The sequence below is a fragment of the Diplotaxodon limnothrissa genome, linkage group LG13, assembly GCF_057381915.1.
Source record: "Diplotaxodon limnothrissa isolate DT_005_m linkage group LG13, D_limnothrissa_male_GT1.1, whole genome shotgun sequence".
NCBI lineage: Eukaryota > Metazoa > Chordata > Actinopteri > Cichliformes > Cichlidae > Diplotaxodon > Diplotaxodon limnothrissa.
Genome location: NC_140608.1, coordinates 10,867,628 through 10,886,264, shown reverse-complemented (window position 1 = coordinate 10,886,264; position 18,637 = coordinate 10,867,628). Strand labels below are relative to the sequence as shown.

The following is an 18,637-nucleotide window of genomic DNA, read 5'->3' as shown; positions in this document are numbered from 1 at the left end:
ATGCAGTGCAATGGCTTTGTGCACTTGTGTTTCTGTGACCAAATGCATTTGGTATTTTCACATTACGTCATTAATATGCAAATAATTAAAATGACCAGAAGTAGCCTCTTTAGTCATTACTGAAGGTATTGGCAGTTGTAGGGAAAGCACTGAAAGCAGTGGTAATACTGAAAGTATTTGCCCTAGATCTTGTGTCCTCTCACACCTGTGACACTGAGTCACACTCAGGTGCCCCTGGTGATTACGTCTCTAAGCCCTGCTCAAAATGAAAGGAGTCCATCTCCCTCATCTCTGCCTCATTGGTCAGTTAGAACAGAGAGCAGCTCTTTGAGGACCGCTGGCTATCGCGCAGCATAAAGTCACCTAAACCGTAACATCTGTCTAACTTTCAGACAGCAATAATAATTAATTGAGAGTCCTACAGAAATTGGCCAGCAGATTCTCACAACAGATGTGCTTTTTTTCTTGTTCTTTTTCTTGTTGGTCATTATTATTACTCTTGTTTACGTTTAACTTATCTTTAGCCCAATTTTGCTTCAATTTGGTCATGCTGTTTCTTCTGCTTGCCTGCCAAAGCACTTCAATCAATTATTATCATTTTGACTTGTGGTTAATTAGTCAGCTAAATAGTTAATTAAAGACGATTATTAGGTTAACAGGCACACGTGATGCTATGATTTTACGAGTTATGAAACAGATGTTGAGATATGTGATATGTTTTCACGTCGTGTTTCAAAAACACAGCATGTGAGCTAGTGTGCCAGAGAGGCGATAAGGTGTCAGTAGAAGCTGAAGGGAGGATAAAATATGCCATAAAATTAAAATGCAGACAGAAACCTGTGTCTCTCATTTTTCTATGCTGCTAATGTTTCATTAACGCTACATGCAAACAGATCGATTTCCAATGTCACGTCATAAGGAGTGATAAAGCATCAGATGCTTCTACTGTAGAGAGAAACTAGTGTCTCGCCATAGCAGTAAACATTTCTGTTCATTGTTATTCTGAGGTATAGCTCAGTAAAAGCAGAAGAAAAAGAAGTGACTGTCAGAAGTGGTTCGGTATAAGCTTCAAAACAGCACATTGTTCATTTCTGTCTTATTCAGGCTTTCAAGTATGCCACTTAAACTTAAACACATTCTTTTTTTCTTGATCTGTCAGGATATTCTACTTGCCTCGCCTAACAGCAGGTCAAATAAAATAATTGGGAGCGTAACGTATTTGTGTAGAGAAAATGTCAAATCCTGGGTGCGCTGTGAAATCCCCTGAACACATCCACCTGAATAAAATGGCACACGGTGCATCAAGTGCTGCCTTGACTATGTTAGCTTGTCAAAGTAGCTGTCAGCGTACCATGAGCACTCCAGGTTTGGAGCTGAGTCTACTGTAACGTTACCTCTCCCCTCACTTTCCTCACTTTTCTGTCTGCGATCCATGAACACTCAGTAAAACTAATAAAATATACAGCAAGGGCAGTCATCTAGTTGTACCTAAAAGATGACAGATAGAGGAAAAAAAATACATAATTCAGATTCTTTGCCACGTATGTTTCAATGTTTCTTCGTTCTCTTTTTTCATTTTTTTTCCTTGGATGCGCTTGTTTCTCAGACAGGGTGAAAGATGCAAGACCAAGAAGGAATGTTAAGTAATATTCAAATATAAATGCAAAGTTGGCAAGATGAAACGTAGTAAGGAGAGGTTGAATATATTTTGTTGTCTTAATAAAAGCTGCCAAGTGGAGGAAACTTGTTCTGGTTTGTAATTCAATTCAAATAGTAATTATGTGCAATCACAGAAGAAAAACACAATTCTTTACCATTCCATTAAGCACCAAACCATTAAATGTAACCATGTTAAGACTTATATCTAAACTAGCGCACCTGTTCAACAGAGATCTGCAACAAATTTGATAATTAATGTCTTCTTTTAGCTATTCTTTGCAAGTCTACAGATTTTTGGACCAGTGGTGAGATTGGACTTTATGTCACCTTTTGTGGCCCGAATGACAGATTGAGACCAGATCTGACAGGTTAGTCAATAAATGAAAAAAAAATCATTACTTGCAGCCCTGAAAATATCTTTAATCTTAGAAACCACAGGTAACCTTCAGATTTGGCAGGTTTGCAACTTCTCGTGATTCATGTGTGACCTTTGGTGAACAACACAAAACCATTTACTATGTCACTTTGAAGAATCCCTCACCTGGCAGCTGAAGTAATCAATATTCACATTGTAAGCCAGTCATGTGATCTTAATAGTCTTTGCTTTAGTTTTGCTGTGGCCCACTATTCAACTGTTTAATTTAACAATTGTATTCTCGAAATTGTACAAAATGTCACTTTTTTAAAGTTTTTGGTGATGTAGATTTCATCTTGTCTTTTAGCAATCCTTGTAAAGGACCCATTGGAGTTATATTTAGACACGTCCCACAAAAGCATCATTTGTCAGTAAGCCAGAACCACATTTTAACCCCAAAAATTACACAACAAAGCAAAAACAACACAAGTCTTTTTTTGTGCCCAGTCTCAATCAAAGTTAGACTACGAAACATGCGCTGGAGTGTTCTTGGTCCCTTAAAAGAGGGCCGTCACCTCGCCCACCATCTGACAGTATCTGATAATGTGGGAATAAAATGCTTTTAATGATTCAATCTCTATTCTGGAAACTAGAGACTAGACTCTGTTCCATTTTGCATTAGGCGATACTTGAAGTCCTTGATCTGCACCTGTTTAAAAGTTTCCACGTCTCCACCTAATAAAAAGACAGACAAAACGGCAATGCAAGAACCTACTTAACACTGCTTCCTACTGCAGCAAACACATAGTCATTAGATTAAGATGAATGAAATCTATGAAAGAACTCAAATGGCTTTTTTTCCCCCTCTCAAGTAAATACTTCATAGTAATTGGACGTGATTGTGCGAGTTATTATCATTACAATCCACCTGTGTGGGTCTTTGCGGGTGACACAGCCAATCAAAAATCTATCCCATCTCCATGGAAACACGAGCTTTTGTCTCTGTTGCAATCACTGCTTTTAAAAGAGAACTGATGTCAATTATAGCCCGGTAGATGTGAGCTGAGCGCAACAAACATTCATGAAGGCAGCCATTGCTAAGCAGGCAGACTCATCATAGAGGCAAGCCAATGCCAGGATTCATTCTGTGTCTGCAGCTCTTATTATTTTCGTCTCATCTCAAATTATCAGGTGCATCTGCAACAACAGATAACTGTCCTGTTGTTGTTTCAGCTGGGAAGCTGTGAAACTGTCTGCAATTTCAATCTATAACTAGTAGGCGAAACAAGTTATGCGCCCTCATAGTTAAAGCAACTATAAACTAGGAGTGACGTTTAAATGCATCATTCATATTACCACTGTTATTATTGTTATTATTGGCATAAGAGTTGTTTACTTGTGCCTCATATCCCTATATGATGCATAATGGATATGTCAGCCCTGTGGCAAAACATTAACGACTACCCTGCCAACTTTCAATAATAAATGACACAACTGCCTGAGCGGCGAACACTTCATTTGCCAGGAAAATGACGAACAGCGCTGAGTGGATGCAGCTATGTGTTTGACATAAGACACCGACATCCCGTCAGCGTGGATTAAAATGTCACCAACCGTTACGGGCTTCTACAGACCTTGGTACAAAGTCGTCCGCCTTGAGCTATTGGTTTCAACATTTGCTTTTATGCAAAATAGATCAAGGACAGGGACAGTCGGGGTGAAAGCTGCTGGCAAAGGACTCGCTGGGACACGAGAGAGGGGAACAGAAAGGCGATCATAGAGCAGAACGGAAGTCAGAGAGAGGCAGTAATGTTCACTAAAGATAAATATGTTGAGCCTACCCTAAGGATTCAAAAATGCAAAATAATTTAATTAATTAATTAAATAACATGTAATATTAGTGTGACACCGCTGAACTGAAGCCCTTCTACCAATTACATCGCAGCTTTCGCCTCTATCGCTGTCAAAGAGGAACCCACAAAGCCCCTTACAGATTTGTATCTTTCTTTTTTTTTTTTCAGTTGTGCTCGACAGGAACCTATTCATCAAGTCAGTGTGGCGCTTGCTCATTTGTGACCTCACACCTTTGGCACGCAGCATTCGTCAGGGACAGAGTGAAATCTACTGACTGTGACCGCAGACTTTTGTAGACCTGTGTTCAGCAAGGCCACAGTGGTTTATCACACATATAGTTTCTTTTATTAAAGGTAAGAGAGATGAAAAAATACAATTCCTAATGTTGTTACAGCAACCCAGCCCTTTCCCAGCACCACTGTTATTTCTGGTTACCAGTGTATAGTCCACTGTTGGGTTTTGCATATGTTTTGTATGACTCTTTACATATCAGAGATACAGATAAGGGCAACAAGTGGTGTTTTTTTTCTCATGACGGGGGTGTGAGCTAGGATAGAGGAAGTACTCCGATCATTTATGTAAGCTCGGCATCAGTGAAAAAATACTCTATTTTATGTTGAAGTCACCATATAAAACTTTGGACAGTACACAGCTATTATCAGAATCATATACAAAGAGAATCAGTTTAGTTTAGGTTGAATGAAGTAAGTAGGGTTTTATTTGTGGGAAACAGAGGGAAAGTTCTGTAAAAGCTGAGGTATTTCTTCCTGACATGACAAATCCCACCTGCCTGAGTTTTGAGACAAACAAGCAGAATTATAGATTTGTGGCATAATTGAATTCTTTTCCATAATTCCTTCTTTGAAATACCGCCTTCTTATTTTAGTCCTCCTTTCCCACAAATCTATTTTTAACAATGTTTGGCCGAATGGGAATCCGGGAAATGTTTCTCTAGCACAATTATAAAAGTCGGTGGCCCACAATAGAGCAAACAATCAATTTTCTAGATTCATTCTTCATAGTTAAATATTATCCTTTAAATGCCACAGTCCGCACAAGCCCACAAGACTCATGCTCACTGCCTCTTGGTTACTGCCTCGCTTCTCACTGCTCAGCCGAGTTTTAAAGTGAAGTTACAAGGAGTCGAGCGGTTAAATACTAATATATTCATTCTATAGTTCAGCCTTTGAATGTCCAGATTTACCTCTGCATTGGAATGAATTATATTGGGCAGGCACTAACTGAGGCCGTTTTCCCTGAGGTCAACTCTATTGTAAAGGATGATGGCTCCCTGAACGTTTCACCGCTGAATCGCTTGCCCTTTCACAAATCCCATCAGCGCCACAGTGGACGCTGTGTTGCTGTTGTTGTCACCAACTCTTAGTTTTATGAAAGAAAAAAAAGAACCACATGCTGGTCAGTACTACTAAAAAGAACCTAATTAAACGGACTCGGCAAGCACACCAGAGCACACAAAATGACATCGATGTGACATGAGTGAATCATGCAACATAAGTCCCTTTCATTTATCCTCTGTGAATGCTATAATGGTTTATAAGATGTACACTTCTTCATAGATTAGGCAAAGTTTTATAATAACGGTCTTTTTAAAATCATTGTACCTGTGGTTTCACAGTATTTTAAGAATACCCGTTTTAGCAGCGTGCATGTGTGCGTTTACCTTCCATGACGTACACCAGCGAGCCTACATCACCCTCCTTAATGATGCAGCTGTCCTTCCCGTACTCGACAGGATACATGCAGTCCACGATCTCTTGGATCTGCGACAGCTCCAGGTTCTTCATGAAGTCATTGTCCAAGATGGCCTCCTTTATCAGTTCCTTGGACCTGGAGGCAAAGCCAAGCAATGTGAGACAGTCACTGTACAAGCACTGACTTGTGCATTCTTCATTGCAGAAGGACAAAATGAGACACAATAAGAGGTTTTGCAGGCGCACATCTCAAATAAAAACTGTTCAGCATGTCTCTTATTTCCAAGGCTATTTCATTCTAGCTTTAACGGCTCAGCGCCTTTTCAAAAACATACCCTCAATTCAAATATGTCAAGGTGAAACCATCTCACCCGCCTCCCTCCCCTGAAAATTCTGAGGAAAGTCAATAAATAGCAAAATCAATGCCTAATGGATGCAGATTATTTCCATTCAGGGATTTACTTCTGAAAGCCAACTCGGCTTTCGGTTTGCAGAGTCATTAGGGCATTCCGCAGGTAAATAGTTTCTGCATTAACTATGCAACTGTCGGGAGAAAAGGTAATAAAGTGCAAAGCTAACGCGTGGTTGTCAAGGTGCAAGAGTGCTTGTCAGGTGGGCTGAAAGGAAACACAGGGCAAACGGAGAGGCAGGCGACATTATGAAAGGAGACCTGATAAATTATCTTCTAAATCTAGCAGCATGCAGTGGATGCAGCGCCAGAGGAGAGTAGAGATATTTGTTCAACAGGTGATAGCAAATCTGAAACCTGAAAGCAAGCATCAGTGTGACTGTCTGAGAAAGGTAGACGCGTTGAAAGAAGTCTGACGCGGGCCAGATCGCGAACGAGTCAAGATCACTCATTCACCGAAGCATCGCCACAGTTCCATTTGCTCAGCTGCACGCTGTGTATGTGCTTCTCTGGCAGCTAAATGAATGAGGTTATGTACCAGGTAGGGCTGGGCGATATGACCCAAAATTCATATCTCGATATTTTTTAGCTGGATGGCGATATAAGATATATATCTCGATATATTTTTTTTAAGCCATAAAGTAAGAACAAAAAGAGAGTTCTAAGTCAAAGCTGTGTCCCAGATGTCACACAGGCACTTTTATTAACATACAGCACAGATGTACATGAAAAATTACTCAAAATTAAATTATGAGCATTCATTAAATAATAATGCTCCATAAATAAAAGAAAACAAGGTTGTTTTTGTGCTAAACAAAGAGCTCACAATTGTGCAGTCAAAATGTAAACTAAAAGACGCTGAGCGTAATAACAAAGACAGATTTCACAGCTGCTCTGTTCCCAAGTTTTACTGTGTGACTGATAGCCTGGAGTTTGAAATCCGCTTCATAACCACGTCTCTTACAGGTGCCATTTATGGTCCTTATACACACACAATACGGTAATATTACGTTGATGCACAGTACATATCACTCCGCGAAGCTCTTCGGTAGCCGTAATGCGCCGACAATCTATCAAGCGGTGCAGCTCCTTAGCTTACCAAAGTCGTACTCAAACATTTTTGACAGATTGCTGAGCGCCGTGTACTACATAAAATCGGTTCGCGGCCATCAAGCACAACCAGAATTCATACATAAGGCGCGCTATCAACTTTTGAGAGAATGAAAGGATTTTAGGGTTAGCGCTGTTAGCTCGTTAGCGCGGTTAGCTCGTTAGCATGTTTAGCTCGTTAGCACGTTGACGCCGTCCAGCCCCACGCATGGGGCGATGCGCAGTAACTCGTTAACGGAGATTTGCCGTGTCCGTCTTGTCGCTGCCTGCACGTGAAGCGATGGGGTAGGAGGGGGAGTTGTCTTCAGTGAAGGCGAGGCGGAGTAACGTTGTGTAGAGACAAAAGTGGACGAAAGAGAGGCAAACTTGCGGCTCCACAACTATAATTATAACGTAACATAGACTATATCGATATAAAGGATATTGTCACATCTTATATCTCGTGTAAAAATATATCGATATGTTTTAAAAACTCGATATATCGCCCAGCTCTAGTACCAGGGTTAAACCATTAAAGAGACCTCTCACACTGAGAAGAGAGGCCAATATCCTAATTCATAAAAAAAATCCACAAAAGCAGCCCACTATGCCCCGCAAGTAGTATTCAAAGGCACTGGGGAACTGCCTCTTGCCTTTTTGTGCTCAGTGCCCTTTTCAGAAACGGATTTCTTAGTGCATTGTTGATCACCTGGAGAGCTCATTGCTAAAAGGGCAAATAACCTAGAAGGCATTTATGAATCAGTGCTCCCACAACACGCAGGCTTCTCTTCTCCACTGCCAGCCTGCAGCAAAGTCCTCGCCAAGGAACAAAAGTGCATAAACAAAACTTCAAATTACAACATCAACAGTGCCCTTTTTTTTTTACTTCTTTCAGATTTATGTTTTTCAACCTGTCTGTTATTTTGGAACAGCAAACTCTACAAACCTCCTCTGCAGATTCAAGTGTATATGAGGCCATGTTTCACTGCACAATGAGTGTTTTATTTCTCTTTATGCTGAACTTTTAAGGTCACTCAAACGCTTCTTCAATAAATCCTCAAACACATTATTGAGTCTGGGATGAGACAGTGGTGCTGTTTCAAATTTCTTTTCTTTTTTTAAATGCCAAAACACTTAAAAGAGCGATGCCAGTCTCTTCTCAGAAGCAGCTACCATTTGAGCTTTCACCAACATCTGCACATTTTATTGCACTGTTTTTACACCAGCTGAATTATTAGCGGGGCTCTAATAAATTGTGCTTTTCATTCATGACCATGAATACCAAATTAGGGTCTGAAGCCTGTGGATTCCGACCAGCGATGCTTTTCACACTCGCATATAAACGTGAGAAACTAAATTACCAGAGAACAACATTAGCTACGTGTCGTATTTCACTGGAAAACCCAAATAACGTTTTGGGGTTTTTTGAAAGCACACAAAAGAACCTTAATTCTCACATGTGGCCTCTGGATTTCTATAATCTTAAAGACAAAGATCATGTATGTGCATTCCTATAGATGTTCCACGATCCCTATACGTGTCATCTCTTCTCAAATTTTAGATCATTTACAGAATAACAAGAGCAACCAACCAACGCGAGAGGCTTCAGGCTAACAAGCTTCCAAATCCACTGGATTTTTTAATAGACTTGAATCGTAAATGGAGCTGCTCTAACTGAGCAACCTGGATTATAAAGAAGTTGTTTCTGCCCTTGAGAGTCTAAACATGCTGCTGTGCGAATTTTAAACAGGGAGGATTGAGGTGTTGCACTTATTTTTTATTCCCACTCCACAATCTATGTTCAGATCTGACTCCTTGCTCCTTGAGTTGTAATTTTTTTGGGGGGGAGTTGTCTGCAGGAAGAGAAGATCTCATTAGTTTGAAAGGAGCATAGTAATGGTGTGAAGCGCAGTTTTTTTGGACTGATATTTCATAATAGATTTCATTTTATGAAAAGACAGCACACTTTACGCATAATTAACTCGAGGCATTTTCACAGACTAACTTAAACAATTTTAGGAGAATCGAGCCAGGATATTGTCCAGCTCACGTGTAGCGTGCAACAGAAGATGATCTGCTTCTCAGAGCTGGCAGCACTCCTTTGTATTAGGTGAGGATGCTGCATGAGTAGGGTGCGCAGGTGGCAGGACATATGACAAATGACAGTGGTTTCACTATGACCTGAGCTATTCTCACCTGGGAGCAATTAGACGCTACATGGCCTTTGTGAGCTGGTAGAGACCACTTGAGGTCTGAATCTGACATTTTCACTCACACATACAACTGCACTTACCTGTCAAAAGTTTGGACACACTTTCTCATTTACTACTTTCTACATTGTAGATAGATGCTGAAGACATAAACATATGAGGCAAAATACAGTATATGGAATTATGTAGCATACAAAAAATGATAAATAATTGTAAATATGTCTTATATTTTAGATTCCTCAAAGTAGCCACTCTTTGCTTTGTTGACAGCACTGCAAACCCTTGGCCTTCTCTCAATGAGCTTCATGGTGCAGTCACCTGAAATGGTTTTCACTTCACAGGTGAGCTTTGTCAGGGTTCATTATTGGAATTTCCTTCCTTGTTAATGGGGTTGGGACCATCAGTTGTGTTGTGCAGAAGTCAGGTTAGTACACAGCTAACAACTGTTAGAATTCATAGTATGGCAAGAACCAATCAGCTAAGTAAAGACAGACAACAGTTCATCATTACTTTAAGAACTGAAGGTCAGTCAATCTGAAAACTGAGGATAAATTCATGGAGTCAACAGCCTCAGAAATACCAAGTTAACAGCACCTCAGATGAGAGGCTAGATAAATGTCACACAAAGTTCCATTAGCAGACACATCTGTACATCAGCTGTTCAGAGGAGGCCTTTATGGTCAAATAGCTGCTACAAAACCACGACTAAGAAAAAGCAACAGCAGAAGAGATTTGTTTGGGCCAAGAAACACAAGGAATGGACATTAGACAAGTGGAAATCTGAGCTTTGGTTTGATGAGTCCACACTGAACCAGCATGGCTACCACAGCATCCTGCAGCGAGATGCCATCCCATTCGGTTTGCTTTTAGTTGGACCATCATTTATTTTTCAACAGGACAGTGACCCCAAACACACCTCCAGGCTGTGTAAGGGCTATTTGACGATGAAGGAAAGTGATGGAGTGCTGCGCCAGATGACCTGGCCTCCACAGTAACCTGACCTAAACCCAATCGAGATGGTTGGGGATGAGATGGACCTCAGAGTAAAGGCAAAAGGGCCAACAAGTTCTCAGCAACTCAAGGAACTCCTTCAAGACTGTTGGAAAACCATTTCAGGTGACTACCTCATGAAGCTCATCGAGAGAATGCCAAGAACGTGCAAAGTAGTAATCAAAGTAAAGGGTGGCTATTTTGAAGAATCTAACATATAAAACATGTTTTGAGTTATTTCACACTTTTTTGTTTGCTACATAACTGCATATGTATTCATTCATAGTTTTGATGCCTTCAGTGAGAATCTACACCATAAATCATCATTAAAATAAAGAACCATTATATGAGAAGGTGTGTCCAAACTTTTAACTTGTAGTGTATGTCAGTTACATCTACCATCTACAAAAGTCCAGGCCTGCAGTACATGTGTGAAAAAGGCTCAACAGGAACTAGCTGGAAATCTTTTTTTTTTCCAAGGCTGACCTCCAGTCCACTGGAAATGTGCCTCATTGACCCTATTTCTGTTCGATTTACACCAGACATGATCGTGGCCATTCTTGAGCAACATCTTCCAAATCCAACCCTTATGAAAACATCTGCCTCCGTCTCCTTTGTGAGAGCGATATATTTTCTTTCATCCACTACAGAAGTTTAGACTGAGCAAGTTCAGTCTTCCTTAAAAGGAGAAACTATGCTCTTTAAGGAGGAAAAAAAAGGCATGGCAGAAAAGTGGGAGAGGCCAGGAGAAATAAAAGTCAGAAAGAGGGAAAAGAATGGATAGCATACGAGTAAAGAGTGCTCTATGGGCCTTGTAAAGAAGATAAAGAGCGGGGAGAATGAAAGAAAAACACAAACACTTAGCCAGATCTAACAGATATTATCAGTAAACTTCAGTAACAAAGGAAAATAAAGAGTTAGTGAACTTGTTTTAGCCCACAGTATAAATTAACATGCACAAAAAAACAACAACAACAAACTCAATCTAAATGAACTGCTTTTCTACAGAAAAATATAAACTTCTCCAAATTACTCAGGCAAAGATGTCCAACCAGTTTGGACATCTTTGCCTGAGTAAGATAAGAACAGTGCTCAACTAATAAGAGAACAAGCGCAAAAACACACTACAGTCATTTGCATTCAACACTGGCTGTTTTTCAATTATTATTTTTTTCATCTCTATGCTTATTAGAAGAGCAATATTAGAGAAAATGCCATTCTCTAACAAATGAGGAGTGTGAAAAGGTGTGGCAGACGTTTAATGGAAAATTGAAGCTGTCGCTGAGAGAGGCTTGATGGAAGTTCAAACAGCCTCATTGTAATGAGTTAATTTTTAGCTTTCCTTTGAGGATCATCATCAGAAATTATTTAAGAAACCGCTGCCACTCATCTTTTCTTTCTTTTGAAATCTTGAAATAGTCTTTTCCCATCATAATTGATATTTTCTTAACTGGAGATTCTCTCTGATCTGTTCCAATATTAAATCACGGGGTAATCAACCACTTTTTGAAGTAAAGTGCTAAAAGTCTTGACAAGAGTCTCAAGAAAATCACTTAATGAAGTCTCAGAATTACGCCAGTTATTAAAAGAATTGGTCACTCTGGTGTTTTCCTCAGCTAACCTTCCAAACCAGTGTTCAGGATCTCAGACAAACAAAAAAATACACATAAGAAAAGAGCGTTTTGTGTGCTTTCACAAACCCAGGGAGCTGACAGGTATAACAAAGACTAATGGCTTTTTGCTGCTCAGATAAATAAATCCCTTCATTTTTTGAATCTTCTTTGATGAAATCTTTGTTGTTGAGTTTGTTTGCGTGTCAGTCGAATAATGACATTCGTATCTGACGTGACTGATCTCACTGTAAAATCTGAAGGCTGTAATCTTTTTTCCTCTTAGGCTTAAAAAATCAATATGAGAATAGAAAAAGATAACTTAGCTCCAGGACTCGTAATATTCCAATCACTTCCATAGGAATGATCCCTTTTATTTATTTTTGGGAACTCGAGTATCCCGCTAAGCATTTAGGGCAATATTTTCTTTTCATTAAATTCAATATGTGCAGTTTTTAATATGTTTAAAGAAATGTTAGGTAAATATTCTCCCTGTCAACCAGGGGAGTGTTGATTCATAATAGCTCAACCTTTAAACCAACAGAGAGATGGATTACTTCACAACAGAAGGCAAATTTAGTGCCAGCCTACATTTAAGATCCAGACCTCCTGTTTCAGACCACGTCGAGCAGGAGAGCCGTATTTGCGTAAGAGTTTGGAAAGACAGAGGGAGTGAGAAAGACAGAAATCATAAGGTAAACATGCACAGAGAGCCTGTTAAAACTGCCTGTCACAGGATCACAGCTTGTATAAAACAGGCACTGATACATTACACAGTCCCCACCACCAGTTCTCCAAACCGGGATGACATGCAAATTCTCCCTCATATTTGACTATGATCAAGTTTATGTACAGTCAACTTTTGATCGTTATGTTGCTCATAATCCTGCTCATGGGCGTCACTAGGGACAGCTTCACGGATTCTTGAGGTTTTAATATTTAATATTTGTCTCATTTTGATAGACTTATCGTGTCATTGCAAAAACATCCGCTGTGTGTGTGTGTGTGTGTGGGGGGGTTCTTGGTGCGCGCGCATGAGTACGTGGAGAGCACTGCCTCATTATCCCAGTGTGCGCTACAGGTGAAGTACCTGCTGCGCCACAGTACCTGCTGCGCCACACGCATCATTACGCACAAGAATCGAAAAGGTGACAAAGACTGAATCAATTCAGACGGAAGCATGACAGTGAATGCAAAAATATCGAGCATATTAAATATAAAGACTGTGGGTAGAATTTGAACACCTACTGCTGGCTTTTGGGGTAGAACGGTAGGGTGACATGGCTAAGATCCTGGATGTCGAAGGCAGTGGGTTCGGCCGAAATTGCCTGCCTCTTCGTTCGCTGCTGCTCTTGCAAGTCGTTCTGCTTGTGGACCTGCTGGGTCGCCGGTTTGATGACGGAGCGGTATTTGTCCAGCTCGTTCTGTAGTCTCTGTATAAGCTCGTCTTTCTGGTCGAGCTCCAGCTCCAGCTCGTCGATGAGGGCATCCCTTTGGCGCAGCTCCTCAATCTTCTCCTGGAGCGCGTACTGGAGGTCGCGCAAGGTGCCCATTTTAATCGGCGACAATGAGCGACTTCCCAGGAAGTTTATCTCAAGGTATGCAGCCGAGTCTTTATCCTTTCTGCTCTGCCACGCGGCTCACAAACTTTATTCGTCATGAAAAGCTTGAGAGGAAGGAACCCCTGTCTCTGCTGTGGCTGATTCTGTCTGTCAGAAGCAGATGTTTGGGGATTAAAAAGAACGTGGCACGCGATCGTCAAGGTAAGCACAGAAAGCGTCTCAGCCACAATCATGCAAAGTTTACTCTCTCCCTCTCTCTCGCTCACTCCCTCCCTCCCACGGTGCTGTGACAGCGGAGGACCGTCCTCCCCGAGTGCGTCAGGCTGCGACCCGGTGAGAGCGCATGGCGAGAAGGGCGCCTACAGGAATCTGAAGCACAGTGCAGTCTGCCACTCCAGAGAGAGAGAGAGAGAGAGAGAGAGAGAGAGAGAGAGAGAGAGAGAGAGAGAGAGAGAGAGAGAGAGAGAGAGAGAGAGAGAGAGTCTCCCATGAAGCCACTGCTCTAAGAACCATGTCATCATACCTCGGCATCTCACCCTGAGGCTGCGTGTAACAAATAGATGAGCACAGGAGCCTTAATAGAAGTTGAAGGTGATGGAAAACTTAATGAACCTCGGTGTAAAAATATGAATGAAGATGTTTTCAATATTTCATTTGAACCTGAATGTTGTTTTTCATGTTGTGTTGGGTGTGAAGAAAATTAAACTTTCCCCAAACCCTTTTCTGAATTAAATTTTGTTGCAAAATGGAGTCAGTTTGCTAAATTTCATATTTTTAAAAAAGTGTCAAACAGCAGCAGCAGAGACACACAAAAAAATGTCAGAGCTAATGAGGCGCAGCTCCGCGTTTCTCATCTAATCTGGTGTTGTATGCACTCCGAGCGCCGCTGGTGCCTGTCCACGTTATCCCAATGACTCATCCGAAGCTCAGCGAACAGCATTTGGCCTCCTGCTCTCTGGACAAATTCAGAAGAGGACAAAGTGCCAAGAACAATCTGATAGGATGAGGACTTACTGGGGCTGAAATCGCAATTACTGTGCTGAGAGGATGAAGCGTCACCGGCTGACAGTGAGGACAAAAGCGAGGAGATTTCTCGGACTGCAGAGATAGGTGTTTTTGGTGCGGTGGTTTAAGACATATTTTTCCCGACAAAAAACATGTAAACAAACCGAAATGGAGACAGATGGTCTAATAAAAAGATATCAGCTGCCCTCTTGTGGCGGCTTAAAGGATCAACGCAGACAATCAAGAATGAGGCATGGCACTGCTCTCCAGGCTGAGGATGATTGTGGACATTAAATCAGCATGTAGTGAGTGATACTGGATCATGAGAGCATTAAAATGTAGGATTTGGGGGATGTATGCGATTAATCGGAGGAATTGATATTAGTAATATCACTCAAAGTAATAACATGTAGGTCTGTGATTTTTAATGGGTAATCGGGGTTTACAAAGATCAAATGAAAATGTATTGAAACTGCATAGTAGCATGAAAAATGTTCTTCAGACTGTGCTTAAATTGCTAAACAGAGGCTGTTAAACTCGCCTGCCATGGAGAGCAACTTTGGGTCTCGTGCCTTGTAAAAGCACGAGACCCAAGCATAGTCTGGATGCTCGATATGAAAAGCCATGGAGTGAACCGTGAACCCTGCTCTTCCTGCTCTACTACCTGAACCGCAAGCTACAAAGCACAACAGAGGTAATCTGTGAAAGTTGAACATGAGAGGAAGACCTGCTCAACAACCAGCAAACCCAACTTTCTGTTTAAGTCATTCATTGAACCACAACAAAAGAAAACCATACAAATAATCCAATGTAGCGCAGTATTCTCTGAGCTAATTAAAAAAAAATCATGGTTTATATTATCTTTGTTAAGGGATGGGGGCAGACCACAGAGCTTAAGCAGCAGCAAAGTTTGCTTCATAGCACCTGAAACTGCAGACGTCCGGAGATTTCAGGTTCGATGTTGGAGCCCCGCATCTTCCCATCAACAAAAAGCCCTCCCACTGTCCTTCAAAGCACCTCTGCGCTTTAAATTTCACCTCTCTAGCCATTCAAGTGAGCCCCTTTCCTATGCGGATCAATAGAAATAGGATCCGGAGCTCCATGCTGCAGTAATCTGAGGAGCGGGGCGGGCCGCCGCCTGGTGCCACGTCCTGATTCAGTGGGGTGCGCGTGTGTGGTGGTGGTGGATGAGGGGGGTCACACCGTCTCCTACTCCTCTGCGGCGCACAGAGGGGTCAGAGACCCCCAGCAGCTCATGTGGGCGCCTTCCACCAGACCCCGGCAGCACAAAGACTTCATGTCACTGCCGTTTTGCACGTTTTCTAGGTTTACTTCCGGTTTATCCTCAGAGCGCATGGGCACATTCCCGTCTGTCAACTCCTGCAGCCTTACTGTGGCACTTACTGTTACTCAGCAGCTGAAAATAAACTCATAATTTGATCACTTTGAGACCGAGCCATGCTTCCACTGGAAGGCTGACAATTTGATGGAGATACTTTATTTTTAACTTTAATGTAGCTCGTTTGCAACTTTTTCATCCCTCTAAAGTTGGGCTGTCTTGTGTTTGTTTGCCTGCGGTTGTTTGCCTTTGAAAGCGCAGCGAGCATCCGTTGATGACTGCAAATGAGGACTTTCCTGCCTGCAGTTTATTAATGCAAATGAAGATTGGAAATAGTCTAGCCATGTTAATATTATTAACCCCATTGTCTCTTGCACTAAGCGAGTCAACAGGCTGATGTCTGCTTGTGCGTGTGTGTGATGTCAGTGTAATAAGTAATTTATTCTGATGGGGTTCTGATGATAGAAAATGAGGTGAGAATAAATTAAAAGAAAAAGTTCTTTGGCTAACTTTTTGGTTTTTCGAGTAAACACAGCAAAACCAAACTAAGCAGAGTAGGACTAAATAAAAATGCAGTTTCTTTTATCTATACAGACATCATACCTCAGATGAAATCCTCAAAATAAGGATTGTGAACCTAAAACGAGCACCTGAAGGTGATGAAGGAAGCATATGGCCAAACAAAGCGTTTTCTAATGGAGTATTAAATATCCTCAGACATGCACTTCGGGTCCTCAGCGTCCAGCTACTAAAAGCCAATAATGCATCGCACTTCCTCCTGTCTGTGTCCCGTGGGGCTGCCATGATGGATCTGATCAATTAGGAGCTCTTTCTAAAGCTTGCCTTGGAGCTGCGTCATCGGCCCGCAAGAATGGAAGTGCTCGTCCATTCATGGCAAAACTCTGAGTCTCCCATTTAGAAAAAAAGAAGATCATAAAGAGACAGAAACACTATGTGGAGACAAAGCACAGAGGAGCCTCAGTGAGCCGTGTGTGTCTGAGCCTCTAGTTTTTGTTTTTTGTCGCCACATGTATTCTCCTCTCGAAACAGAGTTGTACATCCTCGTAACGAAATGCTGATGAATAGTTTTTATGACCAGAAAAAATAAACTCAGAAGAAAAACACCCAGAAAATCGTTTAAGACGGGACACAAAGCAGACACATGGGCGCAATAACAGAGCAATAAAGTACGACCGCCTGCGTAAACTGTCTTACCAGTCGGACTTGGCGTATTTTCGAAACGCCTGCCTTGACAGGTCCTGGTGCGTTTGAGGTTCCGCGGAGATGCCCTGCGCCCTGCGGGTCCTGGGTCCAATAAGTTGAGCGCTTGGCAGAACAGACTGACATTTGTGTAATTTTCTCTTCAGTTCTTGAATCTCGTCTTCCCGATCGGCAAGCCGCCTCTCCAAGTCCCTTATTCTCTCCTCCTTTAGCAGCAGGATCTTGGCAAAGTCGTCCTCCAGATCACTCATGGCGAAAATCTGCGTTAAACTTTGTCGATATTCTCCCCGAGGTGGACAGAACGATTAACTCCCAATACTCGTTTAGCAGGTTTGGGGGAGGAAAAAAAGAGATCACAAAAGATCCCCGTCTAAAGCGCGCAGGGTGATGATGCTCCGACAGTCCCCTTCACTGCGCACTTGTTTATTTCAGAAGAAAAGAGCAAAGCAGCGTTCAAATCCGGGAAACGGACGATTGATGGAGCAGCGCTGCGCTACAGTCCACCAAGCCTCCGGGGAGCTGCTGATGATCCTTCATTGAGAAACCAATTACAGCAGCTCTTCCTCTCAGAGGACGCAGAACTGGGCACTGGAGAGCCGAGACAACTCCTGTATAGTTCAGCCCGCTCACCCTGCAAACACACCACAGAGGAAGCCCAGTGCTGCTGCTGGCTGCTGTCAAATATTTGTTTACCATCTGTCTGCACAACCCCGACCCTCCCTTTGCGCGACAAAAGCGCACACATCACCTCCTTGACCTAACCTATTTCAAAAATCAATTGTCCCACACTCGCTTCACGGGACAGTGGACCCGGTATGATCGATCTATCTATCTATCTATCTATCTATCTATCTATCTATCTATCTATCTATCTATCTATCTATCTATCTATCTATCTATCTATCTATCTATCTATCTATCTATCTATCTATCTATCTATCTATCTATCTATCTAAATAGCAATTGATTCAATGTTAGATATGAATAAAGGCTTTTTAAAGAGTTTGCACCTAAATTAAAGTTAATTACAACACACATTCCAAAGTGGGTTGCTCTAATGATGAGAGTAATCTGTAATTACACACTGTGGCACCACTGCTTATCACTTTTATCCTGGTTGCACTGTGAAGACTGGGAGTTCAATAATAGATCATCACTTCTCTCACTCTAATATTAATCACTGAAGCTGGACAGCCATTTCTAAGCACCATTTTTCATCTTACTGCCTGAGCGTGTTTCAACTGAATGGATTCATTGAGTGGGAAAGAAGAGGGGAGCTCATGGGTGCTAGGGGGTTGTTTCATTAAGATTCTGAGTTAAAAATAGCGCGAACAGATCTTCACTTTGCCGGCGCAGTTCAACATGTCTCACCCTTGACTATTGCTTGCCTTCTTATTATTCCAAACGGCTCTTAGGGGCTATAGCAGAGTGCTTGTTGCTGGAAAGTGTGGCTCTGCAGAACCTTTTGAGGAGTTTTATTGCGCATTATTCAAAAATTACTTTCCCATCTAAGCTGCAGCTCTTCAAAGGAGTCTTGGAGCGGAATAACAACCACATTAACATGTTGCAAACCCTCATGTATCCATATGAGAGTTGTGATAAACCGCGTAAGTCCTGCCTGG

At 41.8% G+C, this 18,637-nt stretch overlaps 1 protein-coding gene across 2 annotated transcripts in view; it reads right to left on the bottom strand.

The window, feature by feature from the left end:
• The window catches only part of LOC146619880 (cGMP-dependent protein kinase 1), a 96,625-nt gene extending 78,992 nt beyond the window's left edge, over nucleotides 1-17,633 (bottom strand). Inside the window, exons 1-2 of one of the 2 annotated variants that reach the window (XM_085369790.1) lie at nucleotides 17,010-17,633; nucleotides 5,550-5,716 (exon numbers count right to left, since the gene is read on the bottom strand). In XM_085369790.1, the coding sequence (XP_085225916.1) occupies nucleotides 5,550-5,716; nucleotides 17,010-17,266 (424 nt within the window). In that variant the 5' untranslated portion in view covers nucleotides 17,267-17,633. Of the gene's footprint in view, nucleotides 1-5,549; nucleotides 5,717-13,136; nucleotides 13,651-17,009 lie in introns of those variants that run through there. The other variant, XM_085369789.1, reaches the window with a different exon arrangement.
• Nucleotides 17,634-18,637: the final 1,004 nt, after the last annotated feature.